The sequence below is a fragment of the Vigna unguiculata genome, chromosome 11 (genome assembly GCF_004118075.2).
Source record: "Vigna unguiculata cultivar IT97K-499-35 chromosome 11, ASM411807v1, whole genome shotgun sequence".
Classification (NCBI taxonomy): domain Eukaryota; kingdom Viridiplantae; phylum Streptophyta; class Magnoliopsida; order Fabales; family Fabaceae; genus Vigna; species Vigna unguiculata.
In genome coordinates this window covers 19,883,674-19,899,444 of record NC_040289.1, presented here as the reverse complement: position 1 = coordinate 19,899,444, position 15,771 = coordinate 19,883,674, and the positions used below count along the sequence as shown (strand labels likewise).

General features: G+C 42.9%; 1 protein-coding gene across 1 annotated transcript; it reads left to right on the top strand.

The window, feature by feature from the left end:
• Positions 1–250: 250 nt before the first annotated feature.
• LOC114168968 lies at positions 251–2,007 on the top strand. The gene is made up of 2 exons (XM_028053972.1): positions 251–1,622; positions 1,910–2,007. Exons 1-2 carry the CDS (start codon positions 485–487, stop codon positions 1,942–1,944), a joined length of 1,173 nt encoding a protein of 390 aa, XP_027909773.1. The 5' UTR covers positions 251–484; the 3' UTR covers positions 1,945–2,007.
• The last annotated feature ends 13,764 nt before the right edge of the window (positions 2,008–15,771 follow it).

The window sequence follows — 15,771 nt, the reverse complement described above, 5'->3', positions numbered from 1 at the left end:
CATACCAAGCATGGAATCGATGCAACGATGTGGTGGCTTCGTGGCTTATTCACTCTGTCTCAGATTCTACTCGACAAAGTGTTTTATGATGGACAAAGCAGAAGCAATTTGGAATGATTTAAAATCAAGGTATTTTCAAGGTGATCTATTGAGATTATTGAGATATTGTCATTATGCTTATTTATTATCATTGTCGTTAGCCATTATATTTAGGAGATATCATTTCTTCTATATTAGGAGTGTAAATATTGTGAGATATTTTTAGTCTAATTATTTAGCCTAATTAGGGGCATGATTAGTGGCTGCAATTCTGTTGGCCTTAATAGGGTAACAGTTCCTTGTAAATGTGTATATATATATTGTTGTCTTGATGAATGAAAAGATACACATTTTTCCAGCAGTAAACCTTATTATGGTATCAGCAGCAAGGGAAAATCCTAGGGAGCATTAAAATACCATTTTTCTTACAGTACCATAAGAGATTATGGCTGAGAATAATGGTAATGGCGAGAAACATAGCGAGAAGAAAGTCGACTTGATATTTTTCCTAGGCCCCAGTGACAGTCCAGGCAACGTGATTACACCAATTCAATTACGTGGTCCGAATTATGATGAATGGGCGAGGGCAATTCGCACCTCATTGCAAGCGAAGAGAAAATACGGATTTGTCGAAGGGAAAGTCCCAAAACCAACCACACCTGAGAAAATGGAGGACTGGATCGCAGTGCATTCGATGCTCATAGCGTGGTTGCTCAACACTATCGAGCCATCACTACGCTCTACTCTTTCCTATTATGATGATGCGCAATCCTTGTGGACACATCTCAAGCAGCGTTTTTGCGTTGTGAACGGGACTCGTATATGCCAATTAAAGACATCTTTGGGAGAATGCAAGCAAGGCAAAGGGGAAGAGGTATCCGCCTACTTTGGTCGTCTATCTCGTTTATGGGATGAACTTATGACTTATGTCAAAAAGCCGACTTGCGAATGTGGACAATGTACGTGTAATATTGCCCAACAAGTGGCTGATTTAAGTGCGGCAGACTACCTGCATCATTTTCTTATTGGTCTAGATGGTGTTTATGCAACGATTCGCTCAAATTTGCTTTCTCAAGATCCATTACCAACCATTGATCAAGCCTATCAGCGAGTCATACAGGATGAAAGGCTGCTGCGGGAACAGTCTTCACCTCATCTGAACAGTGACAATGTCATGGCTTTTCGAGTTACACCTGATGCACGGGGTAAATCTAACCGTGTGGACAATTCTGACAAATTTTGTACTCACTGCAACAGAGAAGGCCACGATGCAAGCTCGTGTTTTCAGCTTCATGGGTTCCCCGACTGGTGGGGAGACCGTCCTCGGGGTGGTCGTGGACAGGGTCGTCATGGACCAATGAAAGGAGCAAGCCGTTCTGGAGGACGTGGTAGGGGCACAAACAACACATCTGTACATGCCCACAAAGCCACAGCAGGTACCAATAGCTACGGTGCTAAAGGTGGGCCGTCTCATGCACTACCGAACTTAGGTGAGTCAACAGGAATATCAGGCATCACTCCAGCACAGTGGCAACAACTTCTTGACGCTTTGAATATTCCCAAAACCAAGGATCGCCTTCACGGTATGAATAAAATTTCTTGGATTATTGACACGGGAGCCTCTCATCATGTGACAGGCAATTTATCTTGTCTAATAAATGTGAAAAAGATTACAAACATACCGGTGGGATTGCCGGATGGGAAAGATGCCACTGCTACGAAGGAGGGTAGTGTGATTTTGGATGGTGGTTTGCAGCTTGATAATGTTCTCTTTGTGCCTCAATTAAATTGCAACTTAATTTCTGTCTCTCAATTAATAGATGCCTCCAATTGTATAGTTCAATTTACTAATGCATTGTGCGTAATCCAGGACCGGAGGACGAGGATGTTGATTGGAGCGGGTGAACGGACTGATGGACTTTACTTTTTTCGGGGTGTTCCGAAGGTTCATGCATTGACATTCAGAGATTCCTCACTAGATTTGTGGCATCACCGTTTGGGTCATCCGTCAGAAAAAGTGTTAAAATTCATTCCTCATGTAAGCCAATTTTATCGAAGCAATAATAACACAATCTGTGATGTCTGTCCACGCGCTAAACAGCATAGGGATCATTTTTCATTAAGTGAGCACAATGCCAGTAGTCTGTTTGAATTAGTCCATTGTGATTTATGGGGACCTTATCGCACTCCTTCATCATGTGGGGCACAATATTACTTGACAATTGTTGATGATTATTCGCGTGCAGTTTGGGTTTATTTGTTACGCAATAAAAATGAAGTTGAGTCTATGTTTATGAACTTTGTTGCTTTTGTTGATAGACAATTTGATAAGAAAATCAAGAAAATACGCAGTGACAATGGCACCGAATTTCATTGTTTGCGTGATTTTTCTTTAAAGCATGGGATTGTGTTTGAAACATCATGTGTGGGCACTCCACAACAAAATGGGAGGGTTGAACGCAAACATCAACATATTATGAATGTGGCACGAGCGCTCCGATTTCAAGGTAATTTATCCATACAATTTTGGGGTGAATGTGTGTTAGCGGCATGTTATTTAATTAATCGCACCCCATCCAATGTCCTTAATTATCTCACACCTTATGAAAAATTATTTGGTAAAGCTCCTAAATTTGATAACATGAGAGTTTTTGGTTGCTTATGTTATGCGCATCATCAACGCCGTGACGGGGATAAATTTGCAAGTCGCAGTCGCAAGTGTATATTTGTGGGGTACCCCTATGGAAAAAAGGGTTGGAAATTGTATGATTTGGAATCCCACGAATACTTTGTCTCTCGAGACGTGAAATTTTATGAACATGCATTTCCGTTTGTTGTGTCACCACACAACACTCTTTATACTCCTCCTATTACTTATGATATTGAGCATGTTGTTGATGATATTGGATGGGAGACTTCCGCTGCATTACCTACACCAGGGGGTGCATCCAAGGGGGTGCAAGAAGAGCAGTCACAGCCCCACGGGGGATTGTGTGGAAGTTGTGATGGACCTACTATGTTAACTGATGAGGATGTAAGTATGAGTGGTATGGATGGCGAGGTAGTATCTCCACACGGAGTTGATGGGGCTGAAGTTGTGGTGGTGCAAGAGGCTGTGGCGACCGAGGAAGACAATATGGAGACAGACATGGGAAGGGGGATGCGAAACAAAATCCCATCGACAAGATATAAGGATTTTGTCACTCATATCACTCGAAAAGTAAAGTCCTCGGAAAGTTCACCTGCTCAACAACATGCCTCAGGTACTCCTTACCCTATTACTTACTTTGTCAATTGTGAACGATTTTCTGCTAGACATCGAAATTTTGTTGCAGCCGTGACAGCAGGGAAAGAACCTAAGAATTTTAAGGAAGCCGTAAAGGATTCTGGTTGGCGCGCTGCAATGGCCAACGAGATACGAGCCTTGGAAGAGAATGAGACATGGGTGCTGCAGAAACTCCCTCCCGGAAAGAAAGCACTCGGAAGTAAATGGGTATACAAAATAAAATATCACTCAGATGGGAGCATAGAACGTTTGAAAGCCAGACTTGTTATATTCGGACATCATCAGAGAGAGGGAATAGACTATGATGAAACATTTGCACCGGTGGCAAAAATGGTGACTGTCCGTACTTTCTTGGCAGTGGCGGCAATTAAAAAGTGGGAAGTACATCAAATGGATGTGCATAACGCGTTTCTCCATGGTGACTTGGTTGAGGAGGTGTACATGAAAGTTCCTCCAGGATTTACAAACACTGACCCGAATTTGGTTTGCAGGTTGAAAAAGTCATTGTATGGCTTGAAACAAGCTCCTCGTTGTTGGTTTGCTAAGTTGGCCACGGCATTGAAGCGTTATGGATTTGTTCAATCTTATTCCGATTACTCCTTATTTACATTGCACAGGGGCGAAATACATCTCTATGTTCTGGCCTATGTGGATGACTTAATTATTGCAGGGAATGATATTTCAGCCATGAAAATTTTTAAAGCTTACTTAAGTGCTTGTTTTCATATGAAGGACTTGGGCGTCTTAAAGTATTTTTTGGGGCTGGAAGTTGCTCGTAATCCCGAAGGGTTTTATCTTTGCCAGCGAAAATATGCGTTGGAAATCATTGAAGATGCTGGTTTATTAGGTGCCAAGCCGGCGGATTTTCCAATGGAACAACACCATAAGCTAGCCTTGGCTTCTGGTACTCCGCTTGTAGATCCGGAACCCTATCGGCGACTTATTGGAAGATTAATTTATTTGTCTGTCACTAGACCTGATCTTGCTTACTCTGTACACATTTTGTCTCAGTTTATGCAGCAACCTCGTGAAGAGCATTGGGAGGCAGCCTTAAGGGTTATTAGATATTTGAAGAAACATCCGGGGCAGGGTATTCTACTACGGTCTGATAGTAAACTGAACCTAGAGGGATGGTGTGATTCGGATTGGGCGGGCTGCCCACTTACAAGACGTTCTTTGACTGGCTGGGTGGTGCTTCTTGGTCTTTCTCCCGTGTCCTGGAAAACTAAGAAACAATCAACCGTCTCTCGCTCTTCTGCAGAGGCTGAATATCGCTCTATGGCGGCAACTACATGTGAGTTAAAATGGCTCAAACAGTTACTTGGTGATTTGGGAGTCAGTCATTCTACAGGGATGCGATTGTATTGTGATAGTCAATCAGCATTACATATAGCTCAAAATCCTGTTTTTCATGAAAGAACGAAACATATTGAAGCTGATTGTCATTTTGTCCGTAATGCGGTGACGGCTGGCATCATTTGTCCCTCATACGTTCCAACAACGGTACAACTAGCAGACATTTTTACAAAGGCCTTGGGAAAAACACAATTTGAGTTCCTCCTTCGCAAGTTAGGCATTCGAGATCTCCATGCTCCAACTTGAGGGGGGATATTGAGATTATTGAGATATTGTCATTATGCTTATTTATTATCATTGTCGTTAGCCATTATATTTAGGAGATATCATTTCTTCTATACTAGGAGTGTAAATATTGTGAGATATTTTTAGTCTAATTATTTAGCCTAATTAGGGGCATGATTAGTGGCTGCAATTCTGTTGGCCTTAATAGGGTAACAGTTCCTTGTAAATGTGTATATATATATTGTTGTCTTGATGAATGAAAAGATACACATTTTTCCAGCAGTAAACCTTATTATGATCATATACGAATTTCAGAATTACAAATGGAGGCATCGTTCATCAGAGAAGGTGAATTAACGGTAATTGAGTTCTTCACCAAGCTGAGAATTATTTGGGATGAGATTCACAATTTTAACCTGACCATACTTGTTTTTGTGATGTGAAATGTTTTGGTGGTATGATTGCTTTAAGTAGTCAAAGAAAGGTAAGGATCGGGTGATGGGGTTTCTTAGGGGTCTCAGTGAACAATATAGTAATATTAAATCACATGTCCTCTCCTTAGATCCCATTCCTCCCATTAGCAAAACTTTTTCATACGTAGCATAGTACAAGCGACAGATCATGGGAAACAGTTTTAATTCTGAAACTGATATAATAATCAATGCTACAAATACCCAACTGAATTTAAATTATTGTGGTAAGCCTGAACATTGTGAGTCTGCTATACGAAAATTGGTTTTCCTCAAAATCATGAAAACAAGAATTCTAGGAGCTTTGTTAAATGTACTTGCACTCCTTGTGGAATGTCTGCTATTGGAAACATGGTTTCCCTATTGGACACAAGTTCTTCAATTGCAAAACCATTGTTGACAAACTTTTTGAAGCCAAATAGGAGGCCAAGCAAGAAAATACAGGTGGAGATTAGGGGTGATTATTGATTGGATTTTCAATGATCTAATTCACATTCATTTTGCATCCATATAATTGGATTGAATTTTTGATCCAAATCCATTTTTTTCGGTAGAAATAAATTGGTTATTATTAAAATTTAGATCCAAATATTTGGATCAAGTTCAAAATTCAAAATTCATTTTTCATAAAATAAATTTAAATTAAATTTTCTAAAATTTGTTAGGATCTTTTTGGAAGATCTTTTGTTAGGATCAACTTGGCCAAATTTCAGTATGGAATGGACTCGACTTACTTTCAATCATGGCCGACCGAATTTTGGTCGAGTCTGACTTGGTCGAATTCGGCGGAATTTTGGTTGGGGTCGACTCCACCAAATTCGAATGAATTTCGGTCGGAGACGACGTGACCAAATTTTGACCAAGGCCAACTCAACAAAATTTCGGTCGGGATCAACATGACTAGATTCGATCGAAGTTCAAGCAGGGCCGATTTTTCCTAATACGACCAAATTTTGGCCAAAGCCTACATGGCTAAATATGGCCCCATTTGGGCCAGGGTCTGATCGGTCAAATTTCAATCAGGGTTGACTCCACTGAATTCTCGGTCGGGGTCGACTCGGCTGAATATGGTAAAATTTCGATCATAGTCGACTCAGTTGAATACCACCAAATTTTATCCTGGGCTGATTCGACCGATTACGTCTAAATTTGGGCCAAGACCAACTCAGCCAAATTTTGGTTGATGCCAACATGAATGTATTTTGACTGGGGCCGACTCGACTAAATTCGACCAAATTTCAATCATGGTAACTCGGTTGATTTCGGTCAAATTTCGATTGTGACCAACTCGTTCAAATACGGTCAAATTTTTTTTAGGACCGACTAAGTCCAATGCAATCAAATTTGGGTCAGCGTCAACTTGATCGAATACTTCCAAATTTGGTCCAGACTGTCTGGGCCAAATTTCAATTGGAACCAACATGACTGAATTCGGCCAAATACAACCAAATTTCGTATAGGGTCACGTCGACTCAATCGAATACGGTCAAATTTGAGCTAATCCATCTCGACTTTTAGTCTAACTCAACTAAAAATATAAATTGAAAATTTGGATTGGATATTATGGATTATCCATTTTGAAAATCTAAATTCAGAGAATAGATATCCAATCAATAAAATATATAAAATGTAAATCAGATTGAAATCCACATCCAATAAAAAGGATTTTAAATGGATCGGATCAAAGAAAAAGTAGATTGAATCATGAAAATTGAATTTTTGGCCACCCCTAATTCCCAGGAGACCTAGGACAAGTTGGGCCAGTTTCAATTAAGCATAATCTAATAGTTTTAGAAACAACATCATTGTAGAAAACATGTACAAGTCTACAAAGTTGATATGAGAAGTTATATTAACATGGAGCTAGACCTCTAAACTTCCATTCGAATTAAGCTCATACCAAAGTAGATTTTGTGATGAGTCACGATTACTATAGTATCCCACTAGTTTTACAAGGTTATGATGATGCAGCCGAATAAGCATCTCAACCTCAACAAAAAATTTTGTCACTCTCTTGCCCTTCACTAGTAAGCCTCTTAATTGCAATAGTAGTTCCTTCAATAAAGTCCAAGTTGAATGCAATTACCCACCCTCCTCCACTATGATGTGAAAAAAAAATACATCCCATAGTTCTCCTGTGAAGTTGCTCACACGAAGGGTGAAATGCTCCCAGTCACCCACATGTTCACCAATCTTGTTCATCTCAATCTTCACCAACTTCACTTGAAGTATGCCAGGTCCATTGAAGGAGAAAAACATACCCTCATAGCAATATCAGTAAATGTTCCTCTCAAAGCAGGTTTTACATGAATATAGAGTTCCGCATTCTCTATATCTTCCTTCTTTATATTATTTATAGCATCATTGTCACTAGGCAAATCTATCCAAAAACACCATCATTTGTTCCCCACTTGGTAAGTTTGATCCTTCGTTATCTTATTATAAAAAAAATTCTTAATAATAATAATAATCAATTTTAGTGATAAAAAATAATCAGTTACTATAGTGACTCATTTACGTACTAATTTACAAAGTTAAAAATTATTAATTACTAAAATAGTTATTATTATAACTAAAAAGTTATAATATTAAGAAAAACTGGGACATTCTATCATCATCCTTTTCTCCAAATTTGATGGCTATTGTCTCTGCTTCATGCTTCTTCTTTTTCGTGGGGATTAGGATTTTTTATACGGACACCGATGAGGCTGAGCCGTCTTGCCAACTTACGATTCACGACTCCTTCGTCGACGAACCGTCTTGCCAACTTACGATTCATGAATCCTTCATCGACGAACACTTTGAAGTTCTTCAGGAAAAGTATTTGAAAATTCTACAAACATGCACATCACCAATCCTTTTCATATTATCAAGCGCAACTTCACGTGGCTTTTCAGACTCCAAGACGGGGAAAACGGCTAGAACTGAAGAATCACAAAGCATTGTAATCTAAGTGAGTAACTGTGCATTACAAAAACCGAGTAACTGTGCATTACAAAAACCAAGAAAGTATTACTCACATTACATGTATCACACCTAGCCAAACTCGACCAAATAAGTAAACAATACATATACCAAGGCAGTCAAATACCCAGCCTAGACCGACTTAGCCTAAGTTTTACCAATTCTAACCTAAACATCTAGAGGAACAACCTGCACCTCATATAACCAACATAAGCCGTCAAGGTAAGTAGCCGGCCTAGACCGACTACTCCAGCAGACCCGATAAGATTAAAGCCTAGGTCGACCACTCCAATAAACTCAATATGATGGAAGCCCACGCGTTCAATAATTAAGAGCCTGGATTAGGGCCCATGCCCACTCACAGCCCAAGCTAGAGCCCAAGTCAACGCCCAGCCCATGGGATGATCAGACATCATTAATGCTCTATAAATACGCGTGGACCCCAGTAATTATACGCATTCATTAATCACGAATTTGACCTTCTGAGAGCTTTGACTTACTTGAGCTTTGGAGTCTCTTCTGCAAGTAACCCCTCATGGGTTCAAGCTAACATGTATCAATCGAGAAGAGGCCAACTAAGGAGATAACGGACTACATGGTAAGGTGACGTTTGTGCCTAACTCATCTTATTTGTTCTCTACAGGAACAATTGGCACCCACCGTGGGACACGAGACGAACACCTTTAGTACCCGCTTTTCTCTGAAGATGGTTTTAACCCGTAACAAAGCTCGAGTGAACAAGCAGGCAGATGCTTGTCCCTCAGGACCTGCTGGCATCACCCCTGACCTGGCCGCCATCATAGACGGCCAAGCGAAGGTGCAACAAGAGCTGGCAGATCTGAAGAAACGCAGCGCTGACGAGATGGAGGCGCTACGACAAGAGAACTCTCGCCTTAGGCGAAAGATCGAAGCTGATCCCAACCTAAAGGGAAAAGCCAAGGAAGCCTATGAAGCTGCAAGGTCCCCGGCCTTCCAGCCCACAGAGGAAGAAAGCGAATACAACCCCACTCCTCATACCTTCACTACCACTCAACAAACACCCATTCCCTCCACCCATCCCACTCACTTCCCCCCTATTCAACCAGGGCTTACCGCACCCCCAACCCTTGTCGCTACCCTCCCTACCACGCAAATCCCCTACAACATACCCACCACCCTACACACCACACATGTTCCACCATACAACCCACAATACCTTCCAATAACCCACATCTCCCCTCACAACCTTACCTCCACCTGCCCCACTATGATCAACCATCCCGTTCCACCGCATCTGCTCCCTCCCCACCAGCCCAGACGTCGCCACCCCTTCACCGACTTCATCGCCAACACCCCTCTTCTTACCCAGTGGGAACCCTTCACCCTAGACTGCTATACTGGCGAAACCGACCCTGATCAGCACCTCAAAGTCTACATCACCCATGTTGCCCTGTACACGTCCCAAGACACAGTATTCTGCAAAGCCTTCCCCACCACCCTCAAGGGCCCAGCCCTGGAATGGTGCACAACCCTTCCACCTTATTCCATTGACAGTTTCGACGTCCTTTCTCACATGTTCTCCACCCATTTTGCTGGCAGCCGCCCACACCAAACTACCACCATCTCCCTCCTAGGCATTAGACATGAACAAGGCGAACCCCTCAAAGCGTTCATAGATCGCTTCAGTAAGGCAGCTCTTCGCACACCACACCTCAACCAAGAGATGATCCTCCAGTGCATGGGCCTCACCCTACAACCCGACCCCATCGCCAACAACGTCTACCTCCACCCACCCGCCTTTATGCACGAACTCAAATTGCGTGCAGCCGATTATGTCCGCATGGAGGAAATGCAAACCCTCCACACCAAATTCTGCAATGACTATGCAACCACCACCGCCAACCCTACCCCGCAACCTAACCCACGCCCTGATGCCCGCCCACGCGAGCCCCGCCAACCTCGCTTCATTAGATACGCCCCCTTTACCGTAGCCCACTCCCGCATCCTCGACGAGGCCCTACAAGTTGACCTAATCCCTCCACCACGTAAGATAACCACACCTCCCAACGCTGATATGACCAAATATTGCCGCTACCACCGCAACCATGGCCACACTACAGAAGAATGCAAAGCACTCCAGGATAAAATAGAAGAACTGGTCTGTGTTGGCCACTTTCGCCGTTTCATCCGCAAAGATGACCATTCCTCTTCCTCTCGATCCCGCAACCCCCCTCGACCTGACCACAGATGCCCTCCACATGATTCCCGTCACGACAGACGCCCCGCTCAACCCACCAACCAAGAACATGAACTGGCCCGCACCGACATCACCCCTGCCAACCCTGCCCTACGTGGCACCATCAACACCATCTCTGGCGGCTTCGCTAGTGGAGGATCCACCTCTTCTGCCAGAAAGAGACACCTCCGTCATATCCAATCCATCAACCATATCACCCACTCCCACCACAGATGTCGCATGCCTCCTATCATCTTCATAGATGACGACTTCCATGGCCTCGACCATCAACAAGATGACCCCATGGTTATCACGGTTGAAATCAAAAACTACGTTGTTAAGAAAGTCCTCGTCGATCAGGGCAGTTCCGTGGATATCCTCTACTAGGCCACCTACCAAAAACTCCAACTTCCAGACACCGCCATGGTCCCATACGACGAGCCAATCTATGGCTTTTCTGGTGAACAAGTATCCACCCGTGGCTACATCGACCTCCACACCATCTTTCGTGAGGGGACCCAAACCAAAAACATCCCAATCCGCTTCCTTATCGTCGACGCGCCAACATCCTACAATATCCTCTTGGGTCGTCCTTCCCTCAACACCCTTGACACCGTCGTCTCCACCCCTCACCTGGCCATGAAGTTCCCCTCCCCTTCCGGCGACATCCTTACCATCCACTACGACCAACACTTGGCACGCGAATGCTACATGGCCAGCCTACGACCACAACTCCTAATTCAGCAAACCAACCACATGAACGACCCTTGGCTCCAACATCGCCTTGTCCGGCGAAGATCTGGACCCTAGAGTAGGTCGGGATGTTCGTCTTAAACCAGTTGAGGAAACCTCCCCTCTAGAGCTTCCCAACGGCCACTCTATCAACCTAGGCACCGGTTTAAACTCTGACAAGCGTGTCATAATCACACCCATTCTCATAAACAACACAAATCTTTTCGCCTGGTCAGCCGCTGACCTCCCTGGGGTGGACCCTCTAGTGGCATCCCACAAACTATCCATCTATAAAGAAGCCCACTACATATCCCAGAAAAAACGCAAACTTGGCGAAGAACGTCGGCTAGCAGCTAAGGTCGAAGCCGACAAGTTACTAAACGCAGGCTTCATAGAAGAAGCTCAATACACCACTTGGCTTTCTAATGTTGTCTTGGTGAAGAAAGCCAATGGCAAATGGCGGATGTGTGTAGACTACACAGATCTAAACAAAGCTTGCCCTCGCGATGCCTACCCCTTACCCAACATCGATCGACTCGTTGACGGCGCAGCAGGAAACAAGGTGCTCAGTTTTTTGGATGCATATTCCAAGTACAACCAAATTCCCATGGCCTCATCTGACATGCACCAAACTGCCTTCATCATGGACGATGCCAACTACTTCTACAAGGTCATGCCTTTTGGTCTCAAAAACGCTGGAGCAACTTACCAACGACTGATGGACAAGGTTTTCAGTCATCTAATGGGACCTATCAGGAGTCTTCTCTGCACTACGCCAATACAACCTTCGCTTCAACCCCGACAAGTGTGTATTCGGCGTTGACTGGGGTAAATTCCTTGGTTTTATGTTAACCCAGCGCGGCATAGAAGCTAATCCCGAAAAATGCAAGGCCATCATCGAAATGCGCAGCACCACTACTATCAAGGAGGTTGATGAGTTCAAATTTTTGCCCTCATTTAATATTTAAATTTGGGAATTTAATTGAATTTTCTGTGCTTAAAGATTGATTTAATTAGGATTTGTGATTATTGGATTTATTGAGTAAGTTTGGTAAAAGTGGCGTAAAAATTGATTTTAGTTGCATAAAATATTATTGGATATTCTAACGTTTGTTAATGCAGCTGGAATTTATTTTTGGTCATTAATAGTGTGATTTTGAAATATTCAAAGTTACAAAATAAGTCCAAAATCAAGAAATTCTGAAAAAGAATAAATCAGGAGCTAAATGCACCTCCAGATTTTATTTGCACACTCCTTCTAAAGTGGACCACCAAAAACCCTGTTCTGCACCCCTAGTTTTCACTAAGTTGCACCCCTCCTACCACTTAAACTCCACTCAACCAGATCATGCCATGTGGCAATCCCCACCTTTTAAAATTAGCCAACTAGAACAAGTCACGTGTCACAATCCTTGCACTAACAAGTTGTCCAATGGAAGGGTGCCACGTCATCATCTTCATCTCCAAAACAGAAACCCTAATTTTCCTCCTCACCTACCATCACAATGGCAGCCGCCGGCCACCATTCACTGACCTGGCCGTCAACCGCGCCGCCACTTCCACCGTCAACAGCAGTCACAGCAGTCACAGCAGTCATGGCAGCTCCCTTCCATTCTTCATCATCAACGCGCAGGTTTCAACCTCCATCTCCTTCATCTCGTCGGCCACCACTGCATCACCATCACCATCACAGCGCCTGCAGGTTTGCACACGGCCACCACAGTTTCGTCAACCATGCTGTAGCGAGCGCAACCACCATGCCTCTCCGTCTCCATTGCAAATCGGCAGCAAGTTTTTCCGACCACCGCGAGCCACCATCGCACTCCACGCTCAACAGCAGCCAGATCGCGAACCATGGTGAATTCAAAACGCAACAGCGGGAGCTTCGTCGGAGCAGACAACAACGAACCACCAACGCGAGGCACCTTGCACAGCCGTGAGCGCGAGCTTCATGCACCAGCAGCGGCGGCATGACCATCCTTCATCAGTTTTGACGCAAATCTGCCTCACCGCACCACCTCTTCTCACCACCGTCATCCATTGACGCAGCAGCAGTGAGGAGCAAAACCTGAACGACAGCGTCCACAAACCTCCACCACTGCGCCTTCGTTGCCGGAAAACGGCAGCCGCAACCATCATTCACAACCACAAGCATCTACGAAACCCTAATTTTGAGAGAAGGAGAAGGCTGCCACGTGTCAGCGTCTCAATGGACACTGAAATGGTCAAAACTGGTCAACACTGGTCAACTGGTCAAAGTCAGCAGTCAACTCTGGTCAAAACTGCAAAAATGGTTAAATAAGAGGGGCATAATTGTAAATTTGGCAGAAATTAAGTTGCTATTAATTAAATAAAAATAAAAGATTTTAGCAACCGACAGATAAAGCCCAAAGTCCAGTTGAAGCCTATATAAAGAGACTTAATGAAGCAGAGAAGGACAGAACTGAGACACTTAGAACTCTCTGGTTTTGCATAACACCGTCATCCATAACATCTCGCATTCTCTCTTTTATTTTCTTTCCTTCATCATATATTATCATGTATTCCATCAAAGCCATGGAGGGCTAAGCTTTAAGGGTTGATTCCACTGTAATTTCTTAACTGGATTCTGAGATTAGATGAATTTATGTGTTTGTTATTTTGATTATTGTTGTGGTTTTTGTTTATCTATGTCCTTTTCTTCTTAATCGAATAGAAAATAATGATTTTAAATCTACATGCATGTTAATCATATAAGTCAAAAGGTTTTTAAATTAAATTGAGACTTTACTTTGATTTTATTTAAAAACTTTCATTTGATTAAATAAGTTTTTGCCAATAATTGAGACTTTACTTTGATTAGAGGTAATTACTTTAACTAAAATTAGTCAATACTTTACTTTGATTAATTAAGTTTTCTATTTGGTGAAGAAACAAAAGAATAGACATGATTGGGCATAGTAAAATTAATTGAGACTGTACTTTGATTGAATTTACTATGGACAATCTAACAATTCTCACTTTTAATTGAGACTTTACTTTGATTAAAAGTGAGAATGCCAACAAATGAATTAAGTTTTTACATTGATTGATTTGTAAATCAACAACAATAATTAATTTAACAATAATCTCTAGATAACCAATGAAGAATCTTATTTAGAAAAAGTAGTGGAATTGGCCTATTTACTATTATTGTGTTTACAATCTTCCGTGTCATTTTCTTTGCATATCAAAACCCCCTATTTTTATAGTTGCTAGTTTTAATTGCATTTTTAAGAATCAAATACTTGAGATCAATTCTGTATTCGTTGTGAGACGACTCAGGGTTATCTTAACCCTAACTATTTTGTTCACTACTAACTTGGCAATACTGAAGTTGCTAAAGTTAAGTGGTGGTAATTTGATCGCCTAACAACAACGATATCAGAGGTCCAACGTCTTATAGGCCGTCTCATAGTCATTTCCCGCTTCCTACCCAAACTAGCCGAACAAATCCAACCCATAGTCTAACTCTTAAAGAAATCCACTCGGTTCACGTGGACTGATGATTGTGAATAAATTTTCCAAAAACTGAAAACAACCCTAACCTCCCCACCTATCATCCACAAGTCGGACACCTATCAACTCCTACTCATATACATCACAGCCACCGACTACACCGTCAGCGCCGCGCTTATCCAAGAAATAGAAGGCACGCAGCACTCTGTCTATTTTGTGAGCAGAACGCTGCAAGACCCTGATATCAAATGGTAGAGAAGTTGGCCCTATCTTTGGCCCACGCAGCACGCCGCCTACGCCCATACTTCCAAAACCACAACATAACCGTTAAAACCGACTACCCAATCCAAAAGATATTGCAAAAACCATATCTAGTCGGACGCATGTCATCATGGGTCGTCGAGCTGTCAAAATTCAACATCCGCTATGAACCCCATGGCCCCATTAAAGTCCAGTGTCTTTTAGACTTCGTCAACGACCTCCAGCACACACCCACAGAGGACCAGTGGATGCTTCATGTAGATGGTTCCTCAAATCCAAAAAGTGTCGGCGGTGACATCCTCTTATAAGGTCCCAACAACATCCTCATTGAAAAATCCCTTCACTTTGCCTTCAAAACGTCTAATAACCAAGCCGAGTACGAAGCAATCCTCGCTGGCCTTTCCCTCGCCCGCGAGGTAGGATTCAAGAAATTAACGTGCAAAACCGACTCCAAGCTCACTGTAGGCCATCTAAATGATGAGTTCCAGATCAAAGACCCCATCCTTCTACAGTATTACCATCTGGTTCGTGTAGTCATTCAGTCCGCCTTCGAACAAGTCCGCATCGAACACATCCCAAGGACCGATAACATCAGAGCCGATATCCTCTCCAAATTGGCCAGCACCAAGTTAAAAAATCGTCACTGATCCTTATTACAGCAAACACTATCTACGCCCTCCATCACACACACTTGTCAAAATTTAACCCACGCCCCAGCTGACAATGTCACCCCCTCCCAAAGCCAT